General features: G+C 51.1%; 1 protein-coding gene across 8 annotated transcripts in view; it reads right to left on the bottom strand.

Moving 5' to 3' along the window:
* Nucleotides 1–267: 267 nt before the first annotated feature.
* IQSEC2 (IQ motif and Sec7 domain ArfGEF 2) overlaps nucleotides 268–22,902 on the bottom strand; it is an 87,310-nt gene continuing 64,675 nt past the window's right edge. For 6 of the 8 annotated variants that reach the window (XM_032267052.1, XM_032267051.1, XM_032267055.1 and 3 more), the window contains 12 exons: nucleotides 22,130–22,531; nucleotides 17,286–18,181; nucleotides 15,727–15,888; nucleotides 15,119–15,241; nucleotides 13,994–14,160; nucleotides 10,704–10,843; nucleotides 9,181–9,306; nucleotides 6,659–6,758; nucleotides 5,648–5,809; nucleotides 3,713–3,886; nucleotides 3,175–3,224; nucleotides 268–2,576 (listed from right to left, as the gene is read on the bottom strand). In XM_032267052.1, the coding sequence (XP_032122943.1) occupies nucleotides 1,611–2,576; nucleotides 3,175–3,224; nucleotides 3,713–3,886; nucleotides 5,648–5,809; nucleotides 6,659–6,758; nucleotides 9,181–9,306; nucleotides 10,704–10,843; nucleotides 13,994–14,160; nucleotides 15,119–15,241; nucleotides 15,727–15,888; nucleotides 17,286–18,181; nucleotides 22,130–22,531 (3,468 nt within the window). In that variant the 3' untranslated portion in view covers nucleotides 268–1,610. The remainder of the gene's footprint in view (nucleotides 2,577–3,174; nucleotides 3,225–3,712; nucleotides 3,887–5,647; nucleotides 5,810–6,658; nucleotides 6,759–9,180; nucleotides 9,307–10,703; nucleotides 10,844–13,993; nucleotides 14,161–15,118; nucleotides 15,242–15,726; nucleotides 15,889–17,285; nucleotides 18,182–22,129; nucleotides 22,532–22,902) is intronic. The other 2 variants (XM_032267059.1, XM_032267057.1) reach the window with 2 other exon arrangements.

A 22,902-nucleotide genomic window follows, 5' to 3' on the forward strand; every position in this document is an offset into this window, starting at 1 on the left:
CTCTCCCAAAATCACTTGCCTAGGAAGTGGAAACCCAGGATGTGAACTGGATCAACTCCAAAACCCATACTCTTGCCACTCTGTCATGCAAACTGTATGAAATGAAATAGGAAAACCTCCCTCACACCCACCTCTCCCCAACCAAAGCATCTCGTCCACCCAGGTGCCTGAATTTCTACCATTAGCGCATTGCCTCTCTGGGCTAAGGCCTCACTCCATGGACTCCACAGTGGGGAAGGGGCACAGAAGTAGGAGGCAGAGGCAGGATGTGAGCACAAGGTCTTTTATGAGGCATCAAATATACATTCTTATATACAAGGAGGAAAAAAAGACAATGCCTGAACCCCAGCTCCTCTCCACACAGCCCCTCCCACTGCCACCCTCCCCTGCCCCCAAGTCCCAGTGGCCCTGGCCCTTCATACAGCCAGGGTCTGTCTGTCTGTCTGTACTGCAGCCCATGGTGGAGAGGGGAGAGGGAGGCAGGAGCTGAGTAAGGAGCTGGATATGCAGGGCAAGAAAAGGAGCTGGGGCTTGTAAAAAATATATTTATAATAAATAAACAGGGCTGCAAAAGGGCTGGAGAGGCAGTGGAGATTCTGACGGACAGAAGGACTCAGGCATTCTGGCTCCCAGCCCCGGCTCTGATGGCTTCAATCTCTGCCTCAGGAAGGACATCTTGGGCTCATGGTGGCCCTCTGGGAGCCTCTCTCCCCAGGGCTGATGCTGGGTGCCCTGCCCCAGCGAGATGTGTGTGGGCAATATCTGTAAAGTGCATTGTCTTCAGTTGTAGGTGGGGTAGGTGTAAGGGAATGGGGGGGGCATGCAATATGGGTGAGGGAGGGCAGTGCCCTTCTCATCCCAGACCTGAGCCCCCCCCCCAAAACCTGTCTGGACTTTGATCAGGATAAGAACGTTGCAGGGCAAGGCAAGTTCCTGAAGCCAAAGAGGTCTGGGCTGGGGCCTACTGGATAAAGGGCATAGACTGGCTCTAGAGAGGAAGCACAGCCCCGCGTGGGGCCAGCACAAGCAGGGTCCCACCCACCAAGTGCATCGATGGTCCGTGTCCTCCAGCAGGCAAAAAGACACATGAAGGTATGTGGCCAGGCCCTGAGGTCAGAGAGAGGGCCGAGCCAGCTGAGGTTTGGCCACAACTCTACAGAGCGCTCTCCTAGCCCCACACAGCCAGAGGAACCCCTGGGAAGTCTTCACCCCGACAGCTCCCGACACCTGCCCTTCTCTGCCAGCCAGAGCTGACAGTGAGTTCACACAGGCCTGGAGCTCAGGCCACAGAGCTAGACCTCCAGGGAAAAGTGGGGAAGAAGAAAACAGGAGAAAGAGAACGAGAATCTCTGGAAGGCCCTCACCACTCCCCAGCGCTGGAGCACCCTGAGTCCAGGCTTCTAGTGGCAAGGGTCCTTGAATCTGGAAGGAAACCCCATGGCAACTGCTGGGGGTGAGAGGAGGGGTCCCAAGGCAGGGAGGACATGGGGAGGAGGATGTTGCTATGTGTATATATATTTTTGAAAAAGCCGAGGAAGCAGAGAGGGTACAAGGTCCCTCTCCTGTGGTTTCCCAGACTTTCCTGTTCCCCAGCTCACTCTCTCCATTCATCAGACCACGGTGCTGATCCGGCTTGGCTTGGCCTTGGGGTTTGCACTGGGGGGGTTGGCTGTGCCAGGGGGCCCAGAGGCGTGCAGCGGGCCATGGGGGGAGGTGGGCGGAAGGGGTGAGTGCGGGGTGTGGGGGGAGGGTGGGGGGAGGGGTGGGTAGGAGGGGTGGGGTGGGATGGGTGAGTGCGGTGACAATGGTGACTGGGGGTGATGGGGGTGGGAGTAGGAGCCCCCTGGTGGCCGGGATCCAGGGCCCCCAGCTGCGCCTGCTGCTGGCATCATCTGTGGGTGGTGGCTGAAGATGAAGTGCTTGGGGCCCTGTTTGTGGGCTGGAGGGTGCTGGGGGGCAGGACTGTACAGGGGCAGTGGGGATGTGGGCTGGTGCAGGGGGTGGCGGCCATGTGGAGCAAACTGAGGGTGTCCTCCAGCCCCCCGTCTGGGAGCCCTGCCTGGCCGGCCCAAAGTATAGTGTTGGGGCCCTGGGACTGGGCCATGGGCGTGGAAGTGGCGATGTGGTCCCACAGGTGGGGCTGAGGCGGGAGGTGGTGGAATGGAGCCCAGCTGGGGCAAGGGTGGGGGCTGCTGGGGAGGTGGGGGAAGAGGGGGCTGCTGGGGTGGGAGGTAGGGTGGCGGGGCAGGTCCCGGTCCTTGGCAATACTGGGCATGCAGGGCCTGGAGCTTAGACTGCCCATCAGGCAGCACCCCCAGGCCACCATGGCTGTGGCCGTGGTGGTGGTGGTGGTGGTGGTGGTGCGTGGAAGAAGCAGATGAAGAGGAGGCAGAGGCCTGGCCTGTTGGCGGTGGTGGCATCTGGAAGGGCCCCTTGCCCCGCTTGCTTCCAAATAGAGAGCCCAGGAAGGATGAGGAGTTGGAGACGGGCCTCTGGCTCTTGTACTCCTCTGGCGGCGGGGGTGGGGGCGGAGGTGGCATCCTCTGGTGAGGGCGTGGACTGCTAATAACAGACCCCTGGAAGTGGGGAGGGGGAAGTCAGGCCAGGCTAGACGCCCTAAACCCTCAGCCCTAAATTCCACCCCTATCCCTGAGGGCTGAAGCTGGGGAGACAGCGAACCCCAAGTTGTAACAAAAACCAAATCACGGTCCTGTACGCGTATGTGGAGCTCCCCAGCTTGCAAAGCTCGACTGTCACATCCACATCTCAGCTGAGCCTCAGCTGGGAGAGGAGGAATTAGCGGCACCTCCTCCTCATCCCCATTTTGCAGGCGGGGAAAAGGTTAGGCCTGGAGAGGCAGAGTGACTCGCCCAGGGTCAAAGAGTAGGACTTGGAGGTAAGAGCTTCTCGTGGCCCAACTCCAAGGGCATCCCTACGCGCCGTTGGCCCTGGGGTTGAGAGGGGGCACGGGAGAGTGGAAGACAGACTGAGAGACAGGCAGAATGAGGACAGACAGAGTTGAGGACAGATGGAGAGAGTGGTTGGCTGGGGGAAGGCAACTGCACAGTTCCCAGCAGGGAAGAGTGGGGAGCAACAGGTCCCCTCCTCCTCTGGGGCTCCATGGCCGGGGCAGGGCTCATGCAGAGGACGAGTGGGGCAGGAGCTGGCACTTACTTCGATGGTGCTGTCCAGCGATCCCACGCTGTTACGCCGCCCCCGCTTCCCTGCACCCACAAGCAAGGAGCCCAGCGTCAGAGCAGCAACCCCCCCTCCCTACCCTGCTGGGCTCCAGAGCTGGGCACCAGGCCTGGGCCCCTCCAGGGGACAGACACCCCATTATCCCTTTCCCCCATTGAAGAGGGGGAGGTGGGAGGAGGAGAGGTAGAGAAAGAGGAGAGAGAGGAGGAAAAGATGGAGAAGGAGGAGAGGCAGTATAGGAGAGACAGAAGAGGGAGAAGAGGAGGAGAGGTGGAGCAGCCAGAGAGGGACCAAGACTGTGGCCCCACTTCATACTCCCTGGCCCAAACGCTGGGCTCCCCCTGCTCTGACCTGGCTCCCAGGCCCCCTGTGGCACAGCGCCCAGGGCTCTGGGTGAAGGCAGGGTGCGTGCCTGTGTGGCAGGTGGAGGGAAGGCTGGCAGCCAGTGACAGGAGGCAAAGAGGACACCCGGTTCCATGTCTCCCCAGCCAGGGCAGGGGCCCAGAGGGCTTACCTGCATCAGAGAGGTCTCGCAGGGAACTGCTGAGTGCGCCCCGTTTGAGCCCATCGCCTGCCCCGTAAGTGTCCTCCAGGCTACTGCGGGCCATCGTCCCATTCACTGAGTCCTTGGCCCCTCCGGGCTGTGAGGCATTAGGCCGCATCATACCTTTCTGCTTCTCCAGCTCCGCTGGGTGGCAGTCGGGAAGACAGGGGGCAAAGGTCAGGAACAGGAGTGAGAGCCCATCTGACTGACCCTAGCCCTCCTTCCGCCTTCCTCCTCCCTCCCTCTGTCCCCAGGCTTCCTGGTTTGCCCCTTGGACGGCTAGCACTTGTCTCCCCCCAAACTGCAGCTCCGTCGCGGAAGCACCCTCAGTGCCCAGCTCCCATCTTGCACCCTCCCTTCCTGCTCAGCCTTCCCTTCACTCCTCTTGGTGCCTGCTCTCCCTGTTCCCTCTCCCTTCCTCTCACCCTTCTGACTTCCCTCTAATGCCCTCTTGCAGTCAGGTCTTCCAAAGCACCCCTGCCCTTCAAAATAGAGCTTCATGGCAGATGGTTCACAGTAAGGACGGGAAGGCCCTTCTAGCCTATGGCAAAGGGCAATCTTTCCAGAGTTCGCTCAGTTCTCAGATACCTCGCTCCAGAGTAGAAGGGCTCCTGGAAGGGCAGGAGCAGGAAACTGACAGGAATCAAATTCTCTATCATGTGCCAGGCAGTATGCTGGGCGCTACACATACTTGATCTCTCTCAATCCTCACAACAGTTCAGAAGTCAGTATTAGCATCCACATTGTGCAGAGGAAGAAACTGAGAATCCGAGAAGTCTTACAGCTTGCCCGGGGTCATACAGCTGGAAATGGCGGAGCTGACATTCTGGAAGCAGGTCTGCCTGATTCCAGAGCTTGGGTGCTTCTGGCTTCCTTACAGCCCCACCTCCCCACAGAGCTCATAGAAACACGTGTCTACTGGCCTCCTCTCGTCTTGGGCTGCTAATCCCTCTCTCAGGATTTCCCCAGCGTCTCAAAGGATCTGGTGAACTGAAATTTCTGTCCCTGCCTCGCTGAGGAGTAGAATGGCCCTGGAGCTGTGAAGGCCTCACCAAGGAGCTGTCCGCCACCTCGTCTCTCTCTTTCTGTCTGCCTGCCTCTTTCTCCTTAACACCATGTTACTTAACTGTGACTGCTTAGCCTGGAGAAGAGAAAACTTGGAGGGCATTGGGAGGAATGAGATGTAATCACTATTTTCCATTTTATATATATATATATGTATGTGTATATATATATATATACACACACATATATGTATATGTATATATATATGTGTATATATATGTATATGTGTGTGTGTGTATATATATATATATATATATATATATATAAAATCAAAATGACTTGGTGTGGCCCCTGGGGTTTGAGAGGATAGGCCAGTGAGACTCAGCTCAGGAATTGATATGTGGGCAGAGGAGGAGAGAGGGTGGAAAAGGGAATACAGATTTTTTGAACACCTAAGATGTGTTGGGACATTTCGGCTACCTTGTCTCATTTCATCTCCATGACTCTGTGAAGGAGATTTCGTTACTCCAATTTTGTGTAGGAGGGAAATTGGGGCTTGGTGGGTTAGGCAATTTGCTCCAGTTCACCCAGATAATGAGTAGCATACCTGGGATCTAAAACCATAGTCCTACCTCCAATACTCTGATTCTTCTCCCTGATACCTTTCACTAGAAGGAATAGTTGGCTCATAATTAGAGTTTGGGATACTAATGGGGCTGGGAGGTAATGAGCCCCTTGTCACTGAAAGTATTCAAGCAGAGGCTGAGGAATTCTTGGAATGAGGATAAGAAGGTGGGACAAGCTAACCCTCAACTCTGAGATTCTCAGAGGATAGGATTCCTCGTTTCTGCAGGGTGCTGTTTCAGGAGAGCGGGGAGGAGACGTAGCTGGGCTACTCACACTCCACACGGTATTTCTCCATCTCCTGCACTTCCGCAATGGACTCGCGCAGGTCAGATGTGAAGCGCAGCCGGTCCTGGAGGCTGGGGGCGTTGAAGATGATGAGGACTTTTCGCTCCCCGCCAGGTACTGCAGACAGCAACTTGATCCCAAACTGGTAATCTGTGGAGAAAGGGGAGACTGGGCACCTCTGTTGGGATTGGTGCAAGGTGGCTCATACATGGTCTTTTTTTTCCTGAGACAACATCTCTCTATCACCCAGGCTGGAGTGCAGCGGCGCCATCATGGCTCATTGCAGTCTTGAACTCCTGGGCTCAAGTGATCCTTCTGCCTCAGCCTCCCAAATAGCTGGGACCATGGGCACACACCATGTGTGCAGATAATTTTTTTTATTTTCAGTAGAGATGGAGTCTCACTATGTTGCCCAGGCTGGTCTCAAATTCCTGGGCTCAAGTGATCCTCCTGCCTCGGCCTCCCAAAGTGCTGGGATTACAGGTGTGAGCCACCACACCTAGCCCATGAAATAATTTTTCTACTGTCTAACTCTGATCATGCCTCTTCTCTGCTTGAGCATCTTTAGCAGCTCCCCTTTGCCCAAAGCCCCCAAACCCCTGGTAGCTGTGGACCCCTTACTCCCTGTACTGCAGGATGTAAACTCATGGAATTCTGCATTGGTCTCTCAAAACCCTTTCCTCCACACCTCTGCCTCAACTCACAATGCTTCTGCTTTCCAGAATGCCACCCAGCAAAGCTCCCCCTGGTTCATCCTTCAGAGCACAGCGTGATCACCATCTCTTTGGCCCACCAGAGAACACATGCAATGTGGTTCTCTGCAAGACCATGAGCTTACCAGGGGCTAGACCCAAGTGATACTCCACCCTCGCCTGCCCCTCATCCTGGAACCAAGTAGGTGCTTTGGAGACCCTTAGCCCTGTTGTAAGGAACTCCAAAAACTGGAGCTGGTATGAATGAAGGAGACTCTCAGGAGGTAGGATCCAAGAAGGGACTCACATGAATTCTGGAAGAGCTGCATGTGCATTTCCACGAGTGGGAAAGACTGACGGAAGCTGTAAGTCACCAAGATCTTCTTCTTCTGGAAAATTTTGGTGACCTTTGGCAGGGGTGGGAAAAAGAAAAGAGGCAGGGTTTTGGGTGGGGAATTTCCACGTGGCACCTATTTCTGGCAACCACTCTCCCCTCCCACCCCATTAACAGACATACACACACAAACACACATACCCACAAGTTGGGGAGAATGGAAGCTTGAGGGACAGAATGAGAGACGTTGAAGAAAACGCAAGTTCCTGATGTAATGACTATGCTCCACTTTTTACCACATTTCCAGGAGCTAACTGAATCCTGCTCCCTCCAGGAAGTCAGCTCCAACATCCCACAGAGATTTGTAAACCCCTTTTCTGAGCTCCAGAATGGGGATTCAGTACCTTTCCTTTGTCAGGCGCTATGCTAGTCCTCTGAGTGTGTGATCGCCCCCTGCTGGACTGGAGGGCAGGTGTCTGGTTGTTGGGTTCTGTCACCCAGCCCCACCAGAGCCTGCACTTAACGGCAATCTCTGCCGAACCTACGTAGAGACTTAACAAGTCTTCCTCTCAACAACCCAACGTCTTTGTCGAGTACTTGGGCACTCTGGACTCATCTAACACAGGCTGCAAATATCTCAGGCGGTCTGCAAGTGGCTCGTAAAAGAAAATGTTTTGATTTCAGGGTGGTTAGAGTCAACAATGACGCAAAGCACTTTTTTAGGTCCTTTGGGCTGTGAGCTTCCTGAGAACAGGGACTAAGCCTGATTCATCCTGACATACCCAGTGCCTCGCATAGAGCTGGACACACACCAGTGTGAGTACCTGAGGGATATCTGCACATTGATTGTATGGGCCAGGTACTCCTTGGGGTAAGGCCGATTCCACATACAACCTCTTATTTCATTTCATCCTCCTGACAACCCTGTGAGGTAGGGGTCCATTTCACAGAGGAGGAAACTAAGGCTCAGAAGGAGCATGGAAGTACTTCAGCTAAAAGCAGCAATCCTCAACTGCAGGCAATATTGCCCCCAGGGGACATGGAGCAATGACTGGAGACAATTTTGGTTGCAGGGTTGCTACTGGCACCTAACAGGGAGAGACCAGGATGCTGCTAAACATCTTACAGTGCACAGGACAGTCCCTGCAAAGAATCATCCAGCCCGAATGTCAACAGTGATGAGACTAGGAAACCCTGCTCTAAAGGAGGGAAGACCACAGACGAAACAGGACCGCTGTCCTCAAATCCCTGGAGAGCTGTCTTGGAGCAGAGAGACAACACTTGTTCTTCGTGATCCCAAGGGTGGAGTGCAGATGGTTGGAAGAAACCCACAGGGAGATAGATTCTATCAGTCAGAGCTGCCTTAGACAAAGGCGGCTTTCTGTCCCTGTAGTCATACATCCAGTGGGCCACCTAGGTAGTTGGACCCTGAAAGTCCCTTCCAAACTGCAGAGTCCTAAGAGTCCCATCCCTAAAAGACAAACATCTCTACTAGTAATGAGCTCAGTTTTAAGAATCACTTCAAGCATTTTTTTTTAAGACAGAGTCTCACTCTTGTCTCCTAGGCTGGAGTGCAACGGCACGATCTCTGCCCACTGCAACCTCTGCCTCCCGGGTTAAAGTGATTCTCCTGCCTCAGCCTCCACAGTAGCTGGGATTACAGATGTGCACCACCACACCCAGCTAATTTTTGTATTTTTACTAGACACAGGTTTCGCCATGTTGGCCAGGCTGGTCTCAAACTCCTGACCTCAGGTGATCCACCTACCTTGGTCTTCCAAAGTGCTGGGATTATAGGCGTGAGCCACTGCACCTGGGCCAAGCATTTTTTTAAAATTTTGTTTTTATTTTTATTTTGAGACAGGGTCTGGCTCTGTTGCCTAGGTTGGAATGCAGTGGTGCGATCATAGCACACTGCAACCTCTGCCTCCCAGGCTCAAGTGATCCTCCCGACTCAGCCTCCCAAGCAGCTGGGACTACAAGCGCGCACCACCACGCCTGGCTAATTTTTGTATTTTTCGTGGAGACAGGGTTTTGACATGTTGCCCAGGCTGGTCTAACACCTGGGCTCAAGTGATTCACCTGCGTTGGCCTCCCAAAGTGCTGGGACTATAGGCGTGAGCCACACCACCCAGCCCACTTCAAGCATCTTGATTACTGAAGGTTTCCAGACTGACCCCAAGGGTCGCAGATTCACCCTCCTTCCTCAACCCTATGGGCTACTGAGGTAGACAGGGATATTTCCCAGGTTGTAAGTCTGTCATCTCCCTTTGTCCTCATATTTTCTGCCCCTGTGTGCCTGTTACTACCTCCAAATGCATCTTTGAGGAAAAGGAGGGGTAGAGAAGGCCTGGGTCTTGCCTGAGACCACGCAGATGGCATGGCAGAACACCATGCCCGCCACACTCCACACACCAACATCAATGTTGTTCACATCTGACTCAAGAGTCAAGCTCACCACCTCCCTCCCATCTCCTCCCCCACAGTGCCCATACCACAAGGAGATCATTGAAGAGGAAGACCTCCCGCTGATGCAACCCTAGCCTCTGGGGGCGGTTTGGATCTGGCACCTCGTAGAGCTGGCAGCAGCAAACCAGTCGACGGTGAGGAAGAGACAGGACCTAGATGGGCATGAAAAAATATGTGTCAGCAAGGCCAGCCCATCAGCTTCAGGTCTCCTGGCATCTTAACTTTCAACCGAAAGTTTACCTCCTATACATGTGTGTCACTCTGACACAAGGGATATCAGCAACTAAGGCCTAAGCTTTTCTGCTACCTTGCCTTTGTCCCTCTGTCTGGAATGTCTTTCTTGCCCAGCTCTGCGTGGCCATATTTCAACTCCTCTTCAAATTTCAATCCCGGCCGGGTGCAGTGGCTCACACCTATAATCCCAGCACTATGGGAGGCTGAGGCGGGCGGATCACCTGAGGTCAGGAGTTTGAGACCAGCCTGGCCAACATGGTGAAACCCCATCTCTACTGAAAACACAAAAATTAGTTGGGCGTGGTGGTGGGCACCTGCAATCCCAGCTACTCAGGAGGCTGAAGCAGGAGAATCGCTTGAACCTAGGAGGTGGAGATGGCAGTGAGCCGAGATCGTACCACTGCACTGCAGCCTGGGTGACAGAGTGAAACTCCATCTCAAAAAAAAAAAAATTCAATTCCAAAATTGTGTTTTCCAAGAAGACTTCCCTGATTTCACCAGGCTGAGAATGGCTTTTTTCTCCTTTCTCATCTCCTAAACTGGACCATTAGGCAGAAGTATTATAATATATGTGTCTTTGTCTCACACTCTAACTGGTCTGTGAGTGCCCCCAAGGACAGAGACCACATCTGATTCATGTCTATATCTCTGGTGCCCAGTAAGATGCTGGGCTCAGTGGAATAGCATCCACAAGTGTTTGTAGGCTAAAATATTAAAGAGTGTCTTTTTTTTTTGAGATGGAGTCTTGCTCTCTCTTCCAGGCTAGAATGCGTTAGCACGGTCTCAGCTCACTGCAACCTCCACCTCCTGCGTTCAAGCAATTCTCCTGCCTCAGCCTCCTGAGTAGCTGGGACTCCAGGCACGCACCACCATGCCCGGCTAATTTTTGTATTTTTAGTAGAGACATGGTTTCACCATGATGGCCAGGCTGGTCTGGAACTCCTGACCTCAGGTGATCCACCCACCAGAGCCTCCCAAAGTGCTGGGATTACAGGCATGAGCTACTGCACCTGGCCTAAAGTGTGTTCTTGCTTTGGTTTTCTGCTAACCATTAGCTTGACTCTTCACTTGGGATGGACAGGCAAAGCCCGAGGTGAAAAGGATGCTAATATTTATATAGTACCCACTATGGGCCTTGGAATGTGCTAGATGCATTCACACAGAGTGTCTCAATCTGCAACACAACCTTCTGAGGAATGCATTATCACCCACTCCGTATTGCAGGTAAGGGGCTCAGGGAGGTGCAGTGACTTACCACTCAGTGGCAGAGGCAGACCCGAACCCTGGCCCCTCTGCAGCCTCCCAAGGCACTCACCGGTTTCTTTCCAACAATCATGCGCTCCACAGCCTGCACCTGGGACACATGGTCATCATTGGTCCGCAGTTCACGCCCCTGGATGCGCTGGTATATGCCCACCAGAAGGTCTCTGGGGATGTCTTCACCATTGTCAACCCCTGGGGGAGGGAGTAACACAGGGATATGTCACATAATTATGGGCACTGCATGGTAGGGGTGCTCCACAATCTCTACACACAGGCACAGGCCATGATAGGACTGAGGGTCAGTGGGTGCCCTTAGCCCCTCAGCCGGGATTGGGGCATGGAGGGTGTCCTTCAATGCAAGAGCCAGTTGCTGTCTTCCCCGGGGTGAATTCTTTTCAACAACTCAGAATACACTGTAATTAAAATAATCAGTTACTATTGTTTGCCTTCCTAATAAGCAAAAATAATTTTAAATGAAATCCAGTGCTAGTAAGAGTGCAGGAAGTGGGCATGTATGGTAACGTAACTCTTTTGGAAGGTAATTTGGCAAGAACCTGAATGTTAGTACCCAGTGATTCCTCTTCTAGGAATCTACCCTAAGGAACTACTCAGAAATATGTGCAAGATGTATGTACTACAAGAATGTAGGGCAGGCGTGGTGTAATCCCAGCACTTTGGGAGGTCGAGCCAGGTGGATCGCTTGAGCCCAGGAGTTCAAGACCAACCTGGGCAACATGGCAAAATCCCATCTCTACAGAAAATGCAAAAATTAGCTGGGTGTGGTGGTGCACACCTGTGGTCCCATCTACTTGGGAGACTGAAGTGGGTGGATCACTTGAGCCCAGGAGGTGGAGGTTGCAGCAAACCATGACTGCACCACTGCACTCCAGTAACAACAACAGAGCAAGACTCTGTCTCAAAAAAAAAAAAACAAAGCAAGTCCCTGTCTCAAAAAAAAAAAAAAAAAAATACTGTTACTTATGGGAACAATTTGAAACAACCTAAATTTTAAAAATAGAAGAACAGGTAAGTATAGTATATCCATTTAATAAAATAATGCACAGCTATTAAAAACTTGACATTTACAAAAACATTTCAATAGCATGAGAAAATTACAGTAGCAAGTGATGTGGAATGAGTAAGATGAATTGCATGTATGGTATGATCTGAACTATATAAAATGTTATGTATGCATGGGGGAAAAGATTAGAATGCACCAAAACATTAACTATGATTGCCTCTAGGGGACGAATTTTGGGTGATAAAGAGAAATTTTCTAATTTTCAGAATCTTCCAAAATTTCTGAAATAATTATGTGTTACCTTCATTTATTTATTTATTTATTTAATAATTAGAGGGGAGAAAGATACACACACACATATGTTGAGAGAGAGAAGGAAAAAGAATGGATGAATGAATGATGGCAGGATTCTAGTAGACAGCTCCAAATGGCCTCTGATCTAACTCCGTCCTCCCATGCTCACCATCCTTCTCCACTTCCGATTGCTGAGTGAAACCCACTCACCCTTCTCTCTAAATACTCTGCTAGAGAAAATGTTTTCTTTGCAGGTTGTGGAGTCTCACACCTGTAATCCCAGCACTTTCAGAGGCCGAGTTGAGGCAACGAGTTTGAGACCAGCCTGGGCAACACAAGAAGACCCTGTCTCTACAAAAAAATTTTAAAATGAGCTGGGCATGGTGGCACATGCCTCTAGTCCTCGCTACTCAGGAGGCTGAGGTGGGAGGATCACTTGAGCCCAGGAGTTCAAGGCTGCAGTGAGCTGTGATCGCATCACCGCACTCCAGCCTGGGTGACAGAGTGAGACCCTGTCTCTAAAAATAAAAAACAAGAAAAACAGGAAAAAAAAAAAGAGAGAAAATGTTTCCCCCCTTGGAAATGAGACATCTCCTCCTTGGACAGGTGCTAAAGGAACGTCCTGCGTCGCACTGACTTTCTTACCATAGCAGCCTCAGCTGCGAAAACCCCGACGGGCAGCCAATTTGTCTTGTTTTCGGTTTGCTTTTTTTTCTTTGCCTCTATTTTCCTCTTTCTTTTCTGTTTAAATAATCTTAACATCTGTACCATTTTTAGTAGGCTGCTCTTTGGTGATAGGCAGGGCTTGACATCAGTAGAATAAGCAAAAAGAGTAAGGCGACACTTTTCATCTGGCATTCAAGTCCCTCATATATTGGTTCCAGTGGACCTTCCCAACCCATCAGTGACCTGATTCCAATTGTTTTTCTTCTTCTTCTTCTTCTTCTTTTAAGACAGTCTCGCTCTGTCACCCAGGCTGGAGTGCAGTGGCGCAATCTTGGCTCACTGCAACCTCCGCCTCCCGGGTTCAAGTGATTCTCCTGCCTCAGCCTCCTGAGTAGCTGGAATTACAGGCAGGCACCACCATGCCTGCTAATTTTTGTATTTTTATAGAGATAGGGTTTCCCCATGTTGGCCAGGCTGGTCTGGAACTCCTGGCCTCATGTGATCCACCTGCCTTGGCCTCACAAAGTGCTGGGATTACAGGCATGAGCACCCAGCCCTCAATTGTTCCCTAAAGAAAATAAATGTTCCTGCCTCTGTGCCTGTGGTATTCTCACTGCTAAGTAAGCTCTCTATCTCCATTGTGTCACCTTCTCCATGTCTTCAAGACCCACCTTAAAATACAAATGCTGCCTCCTCTGGGAAGCTAGGTAGAGGTGGGCTCTCCCTCCGTTGAGCTCTGACTGTACTTTCAGCCTCTCTGATGTCACTGTTAACTTTCTGTCTTATGTTAGTTATCTGGGTACCACAAGTCAGCCTCTCCCCGACACGGAGAGCTCTCTCAGAACAGGGACTATGGCAGACCCCCCTCCATTGTCCTTGGCACCCATCATGGGGCTTGGCACACACTAAGTGCTAAGTGTTGACTGACTGGCTGGTTGTTTGGTCGAGTGATAAATGAATGCATGAATAGAGGAAAAGTTACCTAAAATAATTAAATGAGTCCTCGGGGGGTATAAATAAGAGACGGAAAGAGGGAGCGAGGAAAGGACAAGTGAATGACTGAATGAATGAATCAGAGTAAGCTTTGTAAGAGTCAGGACTTTATCATGTTCATTGCTTGAACCCCAGGACCTAGAAACCTGGTACACAGTGGAAGCGCAGTAAATACTCAGTACAGTGGGCAAATGATGAGTTGAGAGAATTAATAAGTGAATGTCCTAGGAACATCCAGCCAGGGCAGAAAGTGACAGCATCACAAATTAAGTTCCAAGGAACAGATGCGATATCCTGCATCCTTCCCCACCTTACCCCCCAGTTTCCCTTCCCAGGTGAAGGGCAGGAAAAGCTGATAGGGAAGTCACCTCTCAGGTTCTTGATGAAGTCATCTAGTTTCATCTTTCGTTCAGCCTTGACGCTGGGACTGTACATGTCGGTATTGAGGAGGATGATGGCAAAAGCAAGGATGAAAATGGTGTCTGGGTTCCGGAATTGGCGCACGAGGGCTGGGTTACAGACACAGTACCGCTGGCTGTAGGGCAGGAGGGGTCAAAGCCAGATTCAGGAACCAGCCATCTCTGCCTACCCACCATCCACCCAGTCTGGCACCACCAATCCTTTCCTGGAAGGAATACTTCCTTGATCTCTGGGTCTGTCCTCTTCAGAGCGTCCCCTAGACCAGCATGTAAAAATCACAATCGCTACCTTTTGCAGAGCTCTTCCAGGGGGTTTATGTACATTGTTTCACGTAATCCTATCATAATCCTGAAAGGAAGTTACTGGCAGTCCCATTTTACAGATGAGGTGACTGAGGCTCAAAGTGGTAAGGTAACTTGCCCAAGGTAATAGAGCCAGTAAATGGTGAAGACGGGATGAAAACCCGGATATTTCTGAATGCAAAGCAAATCCTTCTCCCATTATGAAAAACAAGTTCTCAGCAACTCCTGTTTCTCTTCTAAATACCCTAAAGTGGCGGAGCCAGGATTTAGACCCCGGTCTAAATCCTGATCTCCAAAGCCTTTATAGCAGAGTAAAATGGTTAAGGACATGGATGGACCATGGACTCAGACGCATACAAGTTCAAATCCTGTATGACTCTGGGCAAGTTACTTAACCTCTCTAAATTCCTTATTTTTCATCTGTAAAATGGGAATAACAATAGAAGCGCCTACCTTATGAGGTGGTTGTGACTATTGGGTGAAATAATCACGTAAAGCGCTCAGCTCGGAGTACCTGATACCTAGTAAGCACTCCATGAATGTTAGCTGCTATTGCTGATGTTGTTGTCACTTATCGAATGCCCCTGCCCCGGGGCTGAGCTAGATACCTTACATGCACTACCTCTGATCCTCACAATTGCCTTGCAAGATAGGGTTTATCATTTCTGTTTTATGGTGAAGAAAGTATGAGGCTCAGAGAAGTGACTTGTAAATAGTATATCGATGCCCACAGGAGGGAGGGGCAGCTTTGCGAGTGGGAGGCAGGCACACCTGAAGGCTTCGATGAGTCGCTCCACTTTCTGGGCCTCACCCTGAACCCGAATATGGGACTGGAACTTCCGGAGTGCATCATCCAGATCCATGGAGGAGAAGTCCATCTCATCCACCACACAGCTAAAGAGCAGAGAAGGGGGTGTGGTGCTTTCAGTTCCTCTGCAGAAAACCTCTGACCCACCTGGATCTGCTCAAATGGACCAACACCCCCATTGATAGACTCCCAAATTCAGGACCTGTGGCCCAAGCAAGTACACATGAAGACGGAATGTTTGAAATTGAATCCATCTCAGAAAATTGAGGCAAGGCACGTGGTCACTAAAGGTCCTTTCCATCAAGCCACTCATTTCAGAGATAGGAAAACTGAGACCCAAAATAGGCCACAGGATGAGCATGTCTTGCCCAGGGTCACCCAGAAGACTTTAGGAATAGGGCCGAGCAAGATCAGACCCCTTTGGGGCAGACAGGGTACGGGAGCAGGAAGGTCTATTCATCCTGTTTTGAAAAGCTTATCTGTGCCAAAGGGACAGGCTGCCCCCTTCCTCCCTCTTGCTGTCCTTTTCCAGGAATCCCTGGCCCAGCCTGCCCCATCCTGGGGTCCTCACTCCAACACGTCTCTGTTGAACTGCTTCTGCCGGTTCCCTAGGAATTCCCCTATCATCTGCCGGCTGAGGCCTTTCCGCTCCAGGATGAAGTGAGCCACTCCCACCGGTGTGTCTGACAGGAAGCCCCGCTCGATCAGATACTGGATACCCTTCTCTGGCTTCCTGTAGAAAGAGGGGAGGTCGATGAGATGACTGTCCTCCCGGAACGGTGCTCTCTGTCTCATTTGTTGAACTAATTTCGGGCCCAACTAACTCCGGCCTCAGAGGACCAACGAAGTCAAATACATCATTTGATCTAATCCCATCATGGCACAAATGGGAAAACTGAGGCCCAGGGAGAAGAAGCCACTTGCCCATTTCAAGGAGCTTCAAAATCCCAAGGTATCTTCAACCCAACATCCCCCTTCACTGGAGCCACACCACAATTGAAAGAGAATCAGAATCTAATGAGAGCCTGCTCTATGCCAAGAGCTTTGATATTTCCAGCAAGAACCGAGGAGCGGGGCTGAGTGCCTTCCCTCTGAGTCACAGACCCTCAGAGTAGGGAGGAAGTGAAGAGGTTACTTTGTTCCACATCCCACATCCCACTCAGGCAGGTATCAACAACTTTCTCTGAGTGTTTCTATAGACAAGGTGCCCCGTAGATTTCCAGAGAGCTGGGCCAAAATCTGGGCCAAAGCTATCCCATATTCAGAAGCCCAGAACCTTAGGACCCCACGAGGCTAAAATTTGGAAGAGACCGGTGCCACAGGCGTCTCAGATCCATCAGTTCCCACTTGTATGATTTTGGACAATTCCTTTTACTTCTCCAAGCCTTGGTTCCATATCTACAAAACAGGGACACTACTGCTTGCCTTGTGAGCTATTGTAAGAACTAAATATAGGTGGCAGTGTTTAATAAGCTATAAAGATGTAAGGCATTCGAGTAATGGCTTATATTACATCTAATGTTTTCTAATTACATCTAATGTTTTCCAATTATTTTCTAATCAAATGTCACACTCCCACCTCACTCCTAAGCACCTGGCAGAAGACCAGGCACCTAGAAAGAGCTTAGTCACAGTCACTAAAGGGTCCAGCACACTACCCTGCCCCCAACACCTCTCACATACACACTCTGCTAGTCGGTAGATGGAAAAACGGAAGGGCAGGTGAGTAACACACCTTGCCCAGGGCTGTGCAGTGAGTCTGGCCAGAGGCAGACTGGGGAGCCAGGTCTCCTGTTTCCCAGACTAGGGCTCTTTCTACACCATATCACCTCCCCTCTAAAAAGGGAAAGTGGGGAGGACAAGGTTCAGATTCCATTTAGTGGGGTCATCTCACCCAAGATCACACAGCCAGCCAGAGGCAGTACCAGGACCCAAGCCCAGATGTGTTAAAGGGCTCTCTACTCTGCAACCCTGTTGCCAATCCTCTTCCCTGAACTCTGGGGAGAAATACGATTCCACAAAATGAGAGGATGGCAGAACTGGGATCACTGCGTGGAGTTCTGTCCCAGGGATCCAAGTGCCCATGGCACAGTAGGAAGGGGCGAGCAGGCTAGAACAGGGAGCACATACTTGTTGAAGAGGTTGAGGCCGATTCGGTAGTGCCGCCTCTGGACCACGTCATTGTTGAAGGCTGGCGAGTCCCAGCTGTGCCTCGTCTCCCGCTGGTAAGTCTGCTTGCACAGGCCGGTGGCCGGAGGCTCCCTCAGGCTGTCCCGAGAAGAGGAGCCGGAGCTGCAGTTGATGGTCTCATTGGAATTGCTGGAGCTCTCGAGGCTCTCATTATCGCCACCATCAGAGTTCTCGCCTGCTGCCTCGCACTTCCCCAACCTCCGACCCCCAGCCACACCACTGGGCCCAGTGCCACTGTTGGGGGCTGGGGGCAGGGGCCCTGGTGGGGCTGGGGCTGGGCCCTCAGGGGCTGGGTAGTGGCGGTGTGGGATCGGGGCCCTGCCTGGTGGCCCCTTGTGCTTCAGGGTCCCATGGGGGCTGCAGCCATCAGCCTCATACACCAGCTGGCGGTGGACAGAGCCGCGATCTGAGCGGTCACTCAGGTCCACGGAGCTGTCACTAGGAGGCTCAATAGTAAGCAGGGGAAGGTGGGCGGCCCGCAGCCGGAAATCCCGGCACTCCAAGCACCCGGGGCCCCTGCGAGTGCCTTCCTCTCGGCTACCATCTTCCCGGGTTCCTGATGGCACTGGTGGAGGAACTGGCGGGAGAGGGGCTGGTGCCCAGAACTCGGGCCGGCCCTGGGGTGGGGGTTCTGTGCTGGGCAGTCGCTCAGGGGATTGTTGGGTAACTGTGTCATCCAGGTAGAGGGGAAGGTCACTGAAAGATGTGGCTGAGCTGTCCTCTTGCTGTTCCTTTGACTCCCGCTTCTCCAGCTGGGCTGACCCTGGCTCCTCAGACATGGGTCCCGATGGGTGGCAGTTCAGGGCTTCATCGATGGATTCAGCCAGAGACTTTACCTATGCAGAGGGAGGGAGGGGAGAAGGGAAAGAGAGAGAAAGGAAAGAACGATAAAGGGAAGAATGTTGGAAGGTGGGAATGAGGGAGGCAGGGAAGGGAAAAGTGGGAGTCTTCCTGGTGGGTCAGCCAGGAGGGTGGATTCCCCTCCCCCAGCCCTGACAGGCTTTCTGTGGTCTGTAAAATGACTCCCAGGGAACCACTGTGAGCTCACAGGAGCTGGGACTAATGCCCACAAGTTCCCCACTCAGCTCACCCCCCAATACCTCCTTTGTGTCCATTTAGACCCAAGCCAAATGTTACCTCCTCCTTGATTCAAGCCACATTCTTGCCTGTGCCCAGGGTAAACCCAAATCCCAGCTTCCTCTGTGGGAATTCTCTTAGGAAATCCATAATATTTGACCTTGAGCATCTGGACCACAACTTGTAGTGCTCTCTCCCTGTGGTATCCAGACTCTAAACTGGCTGCTAATGATCCCTGCCTCCTGGTATTCACACCCTAGGGTACCACATTGTACCAGAGTTGGTCTGTGTGACAAACAGCATATGGTAGAAGTGAATGTATGTCATTTCTGAAATTAGGTTTCAAAAGCCCGCAGAGGCTTGGCATCGTGGCTCATGCCTGTAATCCCAGTGCTTCGGGAGGTTGAGATGGAAGGATCCCTTGAGCCCAGGAGTTTGAGAGCAGCCTGGGCAACATGGTGAGACTCTATCCCTACAAAAAATAAAAACATTAGCTGGATGTGGTGGTGGTGACACACACCTGTAGTCCCAGCTACTTAGGAGAATGAGGCAGGAGGATTGCTTGAGCCCAGGAGTTCGAGGCTGCAGTGAGCTATGGTCACGCCACTGCATTCCAGCCCAGGGAACAGAGCAAGACCCTGTCTCTAAAATTTTTGTTTGCTCGTTTGAGACAGAGTCTTGCTCTCACCCAGGCTGGAGTGCAGTGGCATGATCTCAGCTCACTGCAACGTTCTCCTCCAGGGTTCAAGCAATTCTCCTGCCTCAGCTTCCCCATTAGCAGGGATTACAGGTGTGCGCCACCATGTTTGGCTAATTTTTGTATTTTTAGTAGAGGTGGGGTTTCGCCATGATGGCCAGCCTGGTCTCAAACTCCTGACCTCAGGTGATCTGCCCACCTTGGTCTCCTGAAGTGCTGAGATTACAGGTGCGAGCTACCACATGTAGCAAAAAAAAAAAAAAAAAAAAAATTTTAATTAAAAAAAAAGGCTGCAAAAAAATGTTTTTAATTAAAATTTTTTTTAAAAAAAGACTGCAGCGTCCATCTTTAGCACTCTAGGTCGCTTGTCACTTGTACTCTTTCAGTCCGATCCCTGTGTGGGGAAAGCTGCATCATTAACAGTCCTGTGGAGAAGCCCACATGGTAAGGCACAGACCTCCTGCCAACAGCCAAGTGGGTGAGCTTGAAAGCAGACTGCCAGCCCCAGTCTAGTCTTCAGATATTGTGGGCTCTCCCTACAGCTTGACTACAGCCTTGTGAAAGGCCCTGAACCAGAACCACTCAGCCATGCCATTCCCAGCTTCCTGTACCCCAGAAACTGTGTGAGATAATAAATGTTTATTGTTTAGGCTCAGTCTCTCAGGTCAGTTTTAAGCTACCAAATACGGGGGTAATTTGTTACACAGCAACAGATAACAGATACACTTCCCCATCAGATTTCAATAGCACTCAGAGCTAGCACCAGATCTGGTTCCCATACTGATCTCCTATTCCCCATTCCACCCTTGAGGGATGGAGCCAGGCCTGGTTTCTCTCTTTTTAGGTCAGCTCAACGCATTGCTTGACACAGAAGAGATGTTAAATTAAATCTCTGTTGTAGGGCCGGGTGCGGTGGCTCAAGCCTGTAATCCCAGCACTTTGGGAGGCCGAGGCGGGTGGATCACGAGGTCAAGAGATCGAGACCATCCTGGTCAACATGGTGAAACCCCGTCTCTACTAAAACTACAAAAAATTAGCTGGGCATGGTGGCACGTGCCTGTAATCCCAGCTACTCAGGAGGCTGAGGCAGGAGAATTGCCTGAACCCAGGAGGCGGAGGTTGCGGTGAGCCGAGATCGCGCCATTGCACTCCAGCCTGGGTAACAAGAGCGAAACTCCATCTCAAAAAACAAAAAAAAAAAAAAAATCTGTTGTATGAATGAATGGACGAATGATATAGATCTTCCTTTCAATATTCCTTTTCTTCCCTCCACCTCTTCACCAGCTCCAAGGAGGCATGCCCAGGCTGATGGCAAGGCCAGATCATAGAGGTTAGAGCAGAGTGACTTTTTCTCTTATAAAGCTTCATCCATTCATTCACTGATCTCTACCAAGTACCTTCTTGGTTTTATGAAGAAAACTAATATGTACTTAGCAGCTACTATATACTAGGTGCTTTCATATATAATACCTGTATAGTTGCACTGAGTCTTCCAAACAGCTCTAAAAGAGTTTTCTCTCCATTTTATTGATCAAGTTTCAGTGTGGTTAAACAGTTTGTCAAATGGGAAATGGCAGAACTGGGATTCACACCTGGGCAAGAATGTCGACACACCCCAAGCCCACACTACCCTTACTGCGTTACAATCCCACCCCTCCATGCTTTTGCTGATGCAACGCCTATGTAAGCAATACCCTCCCAGATATTTCCAACTTGCTAAATCTTTTCTGTCTGGTAAGACCCAGCTCCAGTGTTGTTTTCTCAAATAGGTTTTCTGTGGTTCTCCCAGAAGAAAGTTTCCTCTCCCTCCTCTGGGTAACCGAGGTACTATACATTATACTATAGCCTTTCTCGTGGCTCAGAGCACACTCTACTTCAGGAGACAGTAATGCACACATGTCTGCCATTTCCTACTGCATTGGGATCCTTGAGCACCAGGATCAGGACCAGGTCCAGGTCCTTAGCCTCAGTCTCCTCCTCTATTAAAAGGAAATAATAATCCCTGTCTCGGCCGGGCGTGGTAGCTCACTCCTGTAATCTCAGCACTTTGGGAGGCCAAGGCCAGTGGATCACAAGGTCAGGAGTTTGAGACCAGCCTGACCAACATGGAGAAGCCCCGTCTCTACTAAAAATACAAAATTAGGCGGGCGTGGTGGCGCATGCCTGTAATCCCAGCTACTCGGGAGGCTGAGGCAGGAAAATCTCTTGAACCCGGGAGGTGGAGGTTGCAGTGAGCCGAGATCACCCCATTGCACTCCAGCCTAGGCAACAAAAGCAAAACTCTGTCTCAAAAAAACCAAGTAACAAATAATCCCTGTCTCACAGATCTGGTGTGAGGCATATACAGCACAGGCACACAGTCGGAGCTCATTACCTGTGAGTTAAGCTTTATTTGATAACAGTAGATCAAGTTCCAAATAGTGAGAACTTTTTTTCTTATTTTTTCTATATACCCATATATATTTTTTTTCCACAAGAAGGGAAGAGCACGAAACACCCATATTTTTAACTTGCTTGTTTTAACAATGTAATTTCTGGCTGGGTGCAGCGGCTCACACCTGTAATCGCAGCCACTTGGGAGGCCAAGGCGGGTGGGTCACCTGAGGTCAGGAGTTCGAGACCAGCCTGGCCAATATGGAGAAACCCCATCTCTACTAAAAATACAAAATTAGCTGGGCATGGTGGGACATGACTGTAATCCCAGCTACTTGGGAGGCTGAGGCAGGAGAACTGCTTGAACCCAGGAGGCAGAGGTTGCAGTGAGCCAGGATCATCCCATTGCACTCCAGCCTGAGTGACAAAAGCAAAACTCCGTCTCAAAAAAAAAAAAATGTAATTTTCTGTCTTGCCAGTTCTTTCTTATTATTGTCACAGTCCTAACTCAGATGGTAGCTATTTGCTGTTATTAAATGCCTGTCACACAACTTCTTTCAGTTTGCAATCTAGGTAAAAAGTAGGAGTAGCTAGGACATGGGGATGGGAAAGAAGGGCCCTTTTCAGAGATCCTGACCTGTTTGGAGAAGGAGTCCTCAAGCTCTGTGATGTCATTAGAAAACTCTCCAGATGTGGTGACGGAGCTTCCACCACCATCAATGCCCCCACCACAGGAGCCTCCATACGGGAGCCCCCGTTCAAGCCGGTGGCTCCGGGCACCAGCCATGGCACCCTCGTCCAGCGAGGCAGGCTTGCCCTCGAAGTACGCGGGGTTCTGTGCCTTCTCATACTCCTCAAAGGAGAACTGCATCCGCATGTTGGAAAGGATGATGCGGCGGGACATGCGGCTTTCGGAGGCTGAGCTGCGTAGCCGCTCAAAGTTCTTGTTCATGCGGTACTGGCGGAAGGCTGTCTGGATGGTCCTGGCAGCCCTGCGGCTCAGGAAGGAGCCCCCATACTTCCTCTCCAGCATTTCCACCTGGCAGAGAAGGGTCGAGGGGAACAAGGTCAGAAAGTCATGGCACTCTCATCTCCCTAGGCCCTCAACCACACCTCCCCCACTGGAGTCCGGGCTGACTGCTTACAGCCACCGGAAGTGCCAGGCTGGGCGCTCAGTGTTGTCTCCTCACTGGAGTTTCAAGTAACACTGATCAAGTGGGATTGGATTATGTTTTGTTTTCTTATTTACACGAGGAACATATTGATTATTCGAAAACAGGAAACAGAGAAGCCAAAAAAAAAAAAAAAAAAAAAAGGAAAGCCAGGTAGAAATAAACGGAGAGCAAGAAGAAGGCAAGGAAGGAGGAAGAGAGAAAATGAGAAAAGAGAAGGGGAGTGGGAGAGAGAAAG

This window comes from Sapajus apella, unplaced genomic scaffold (assembly GCF_009761245.1).
Source record: "Sapajus apella isolate SASKATOON/1434 unplaced genomic scaffold, GSC_monkey_1.0 scaffold164, whole genome shotgun sequence".
In the NCBI taxonomy this organism is placed as follows: Eukaryota; Metazoa; Chordata; class Mammalia; order Primates; family Cebidae; genus Sapajus; species Sapajus apella.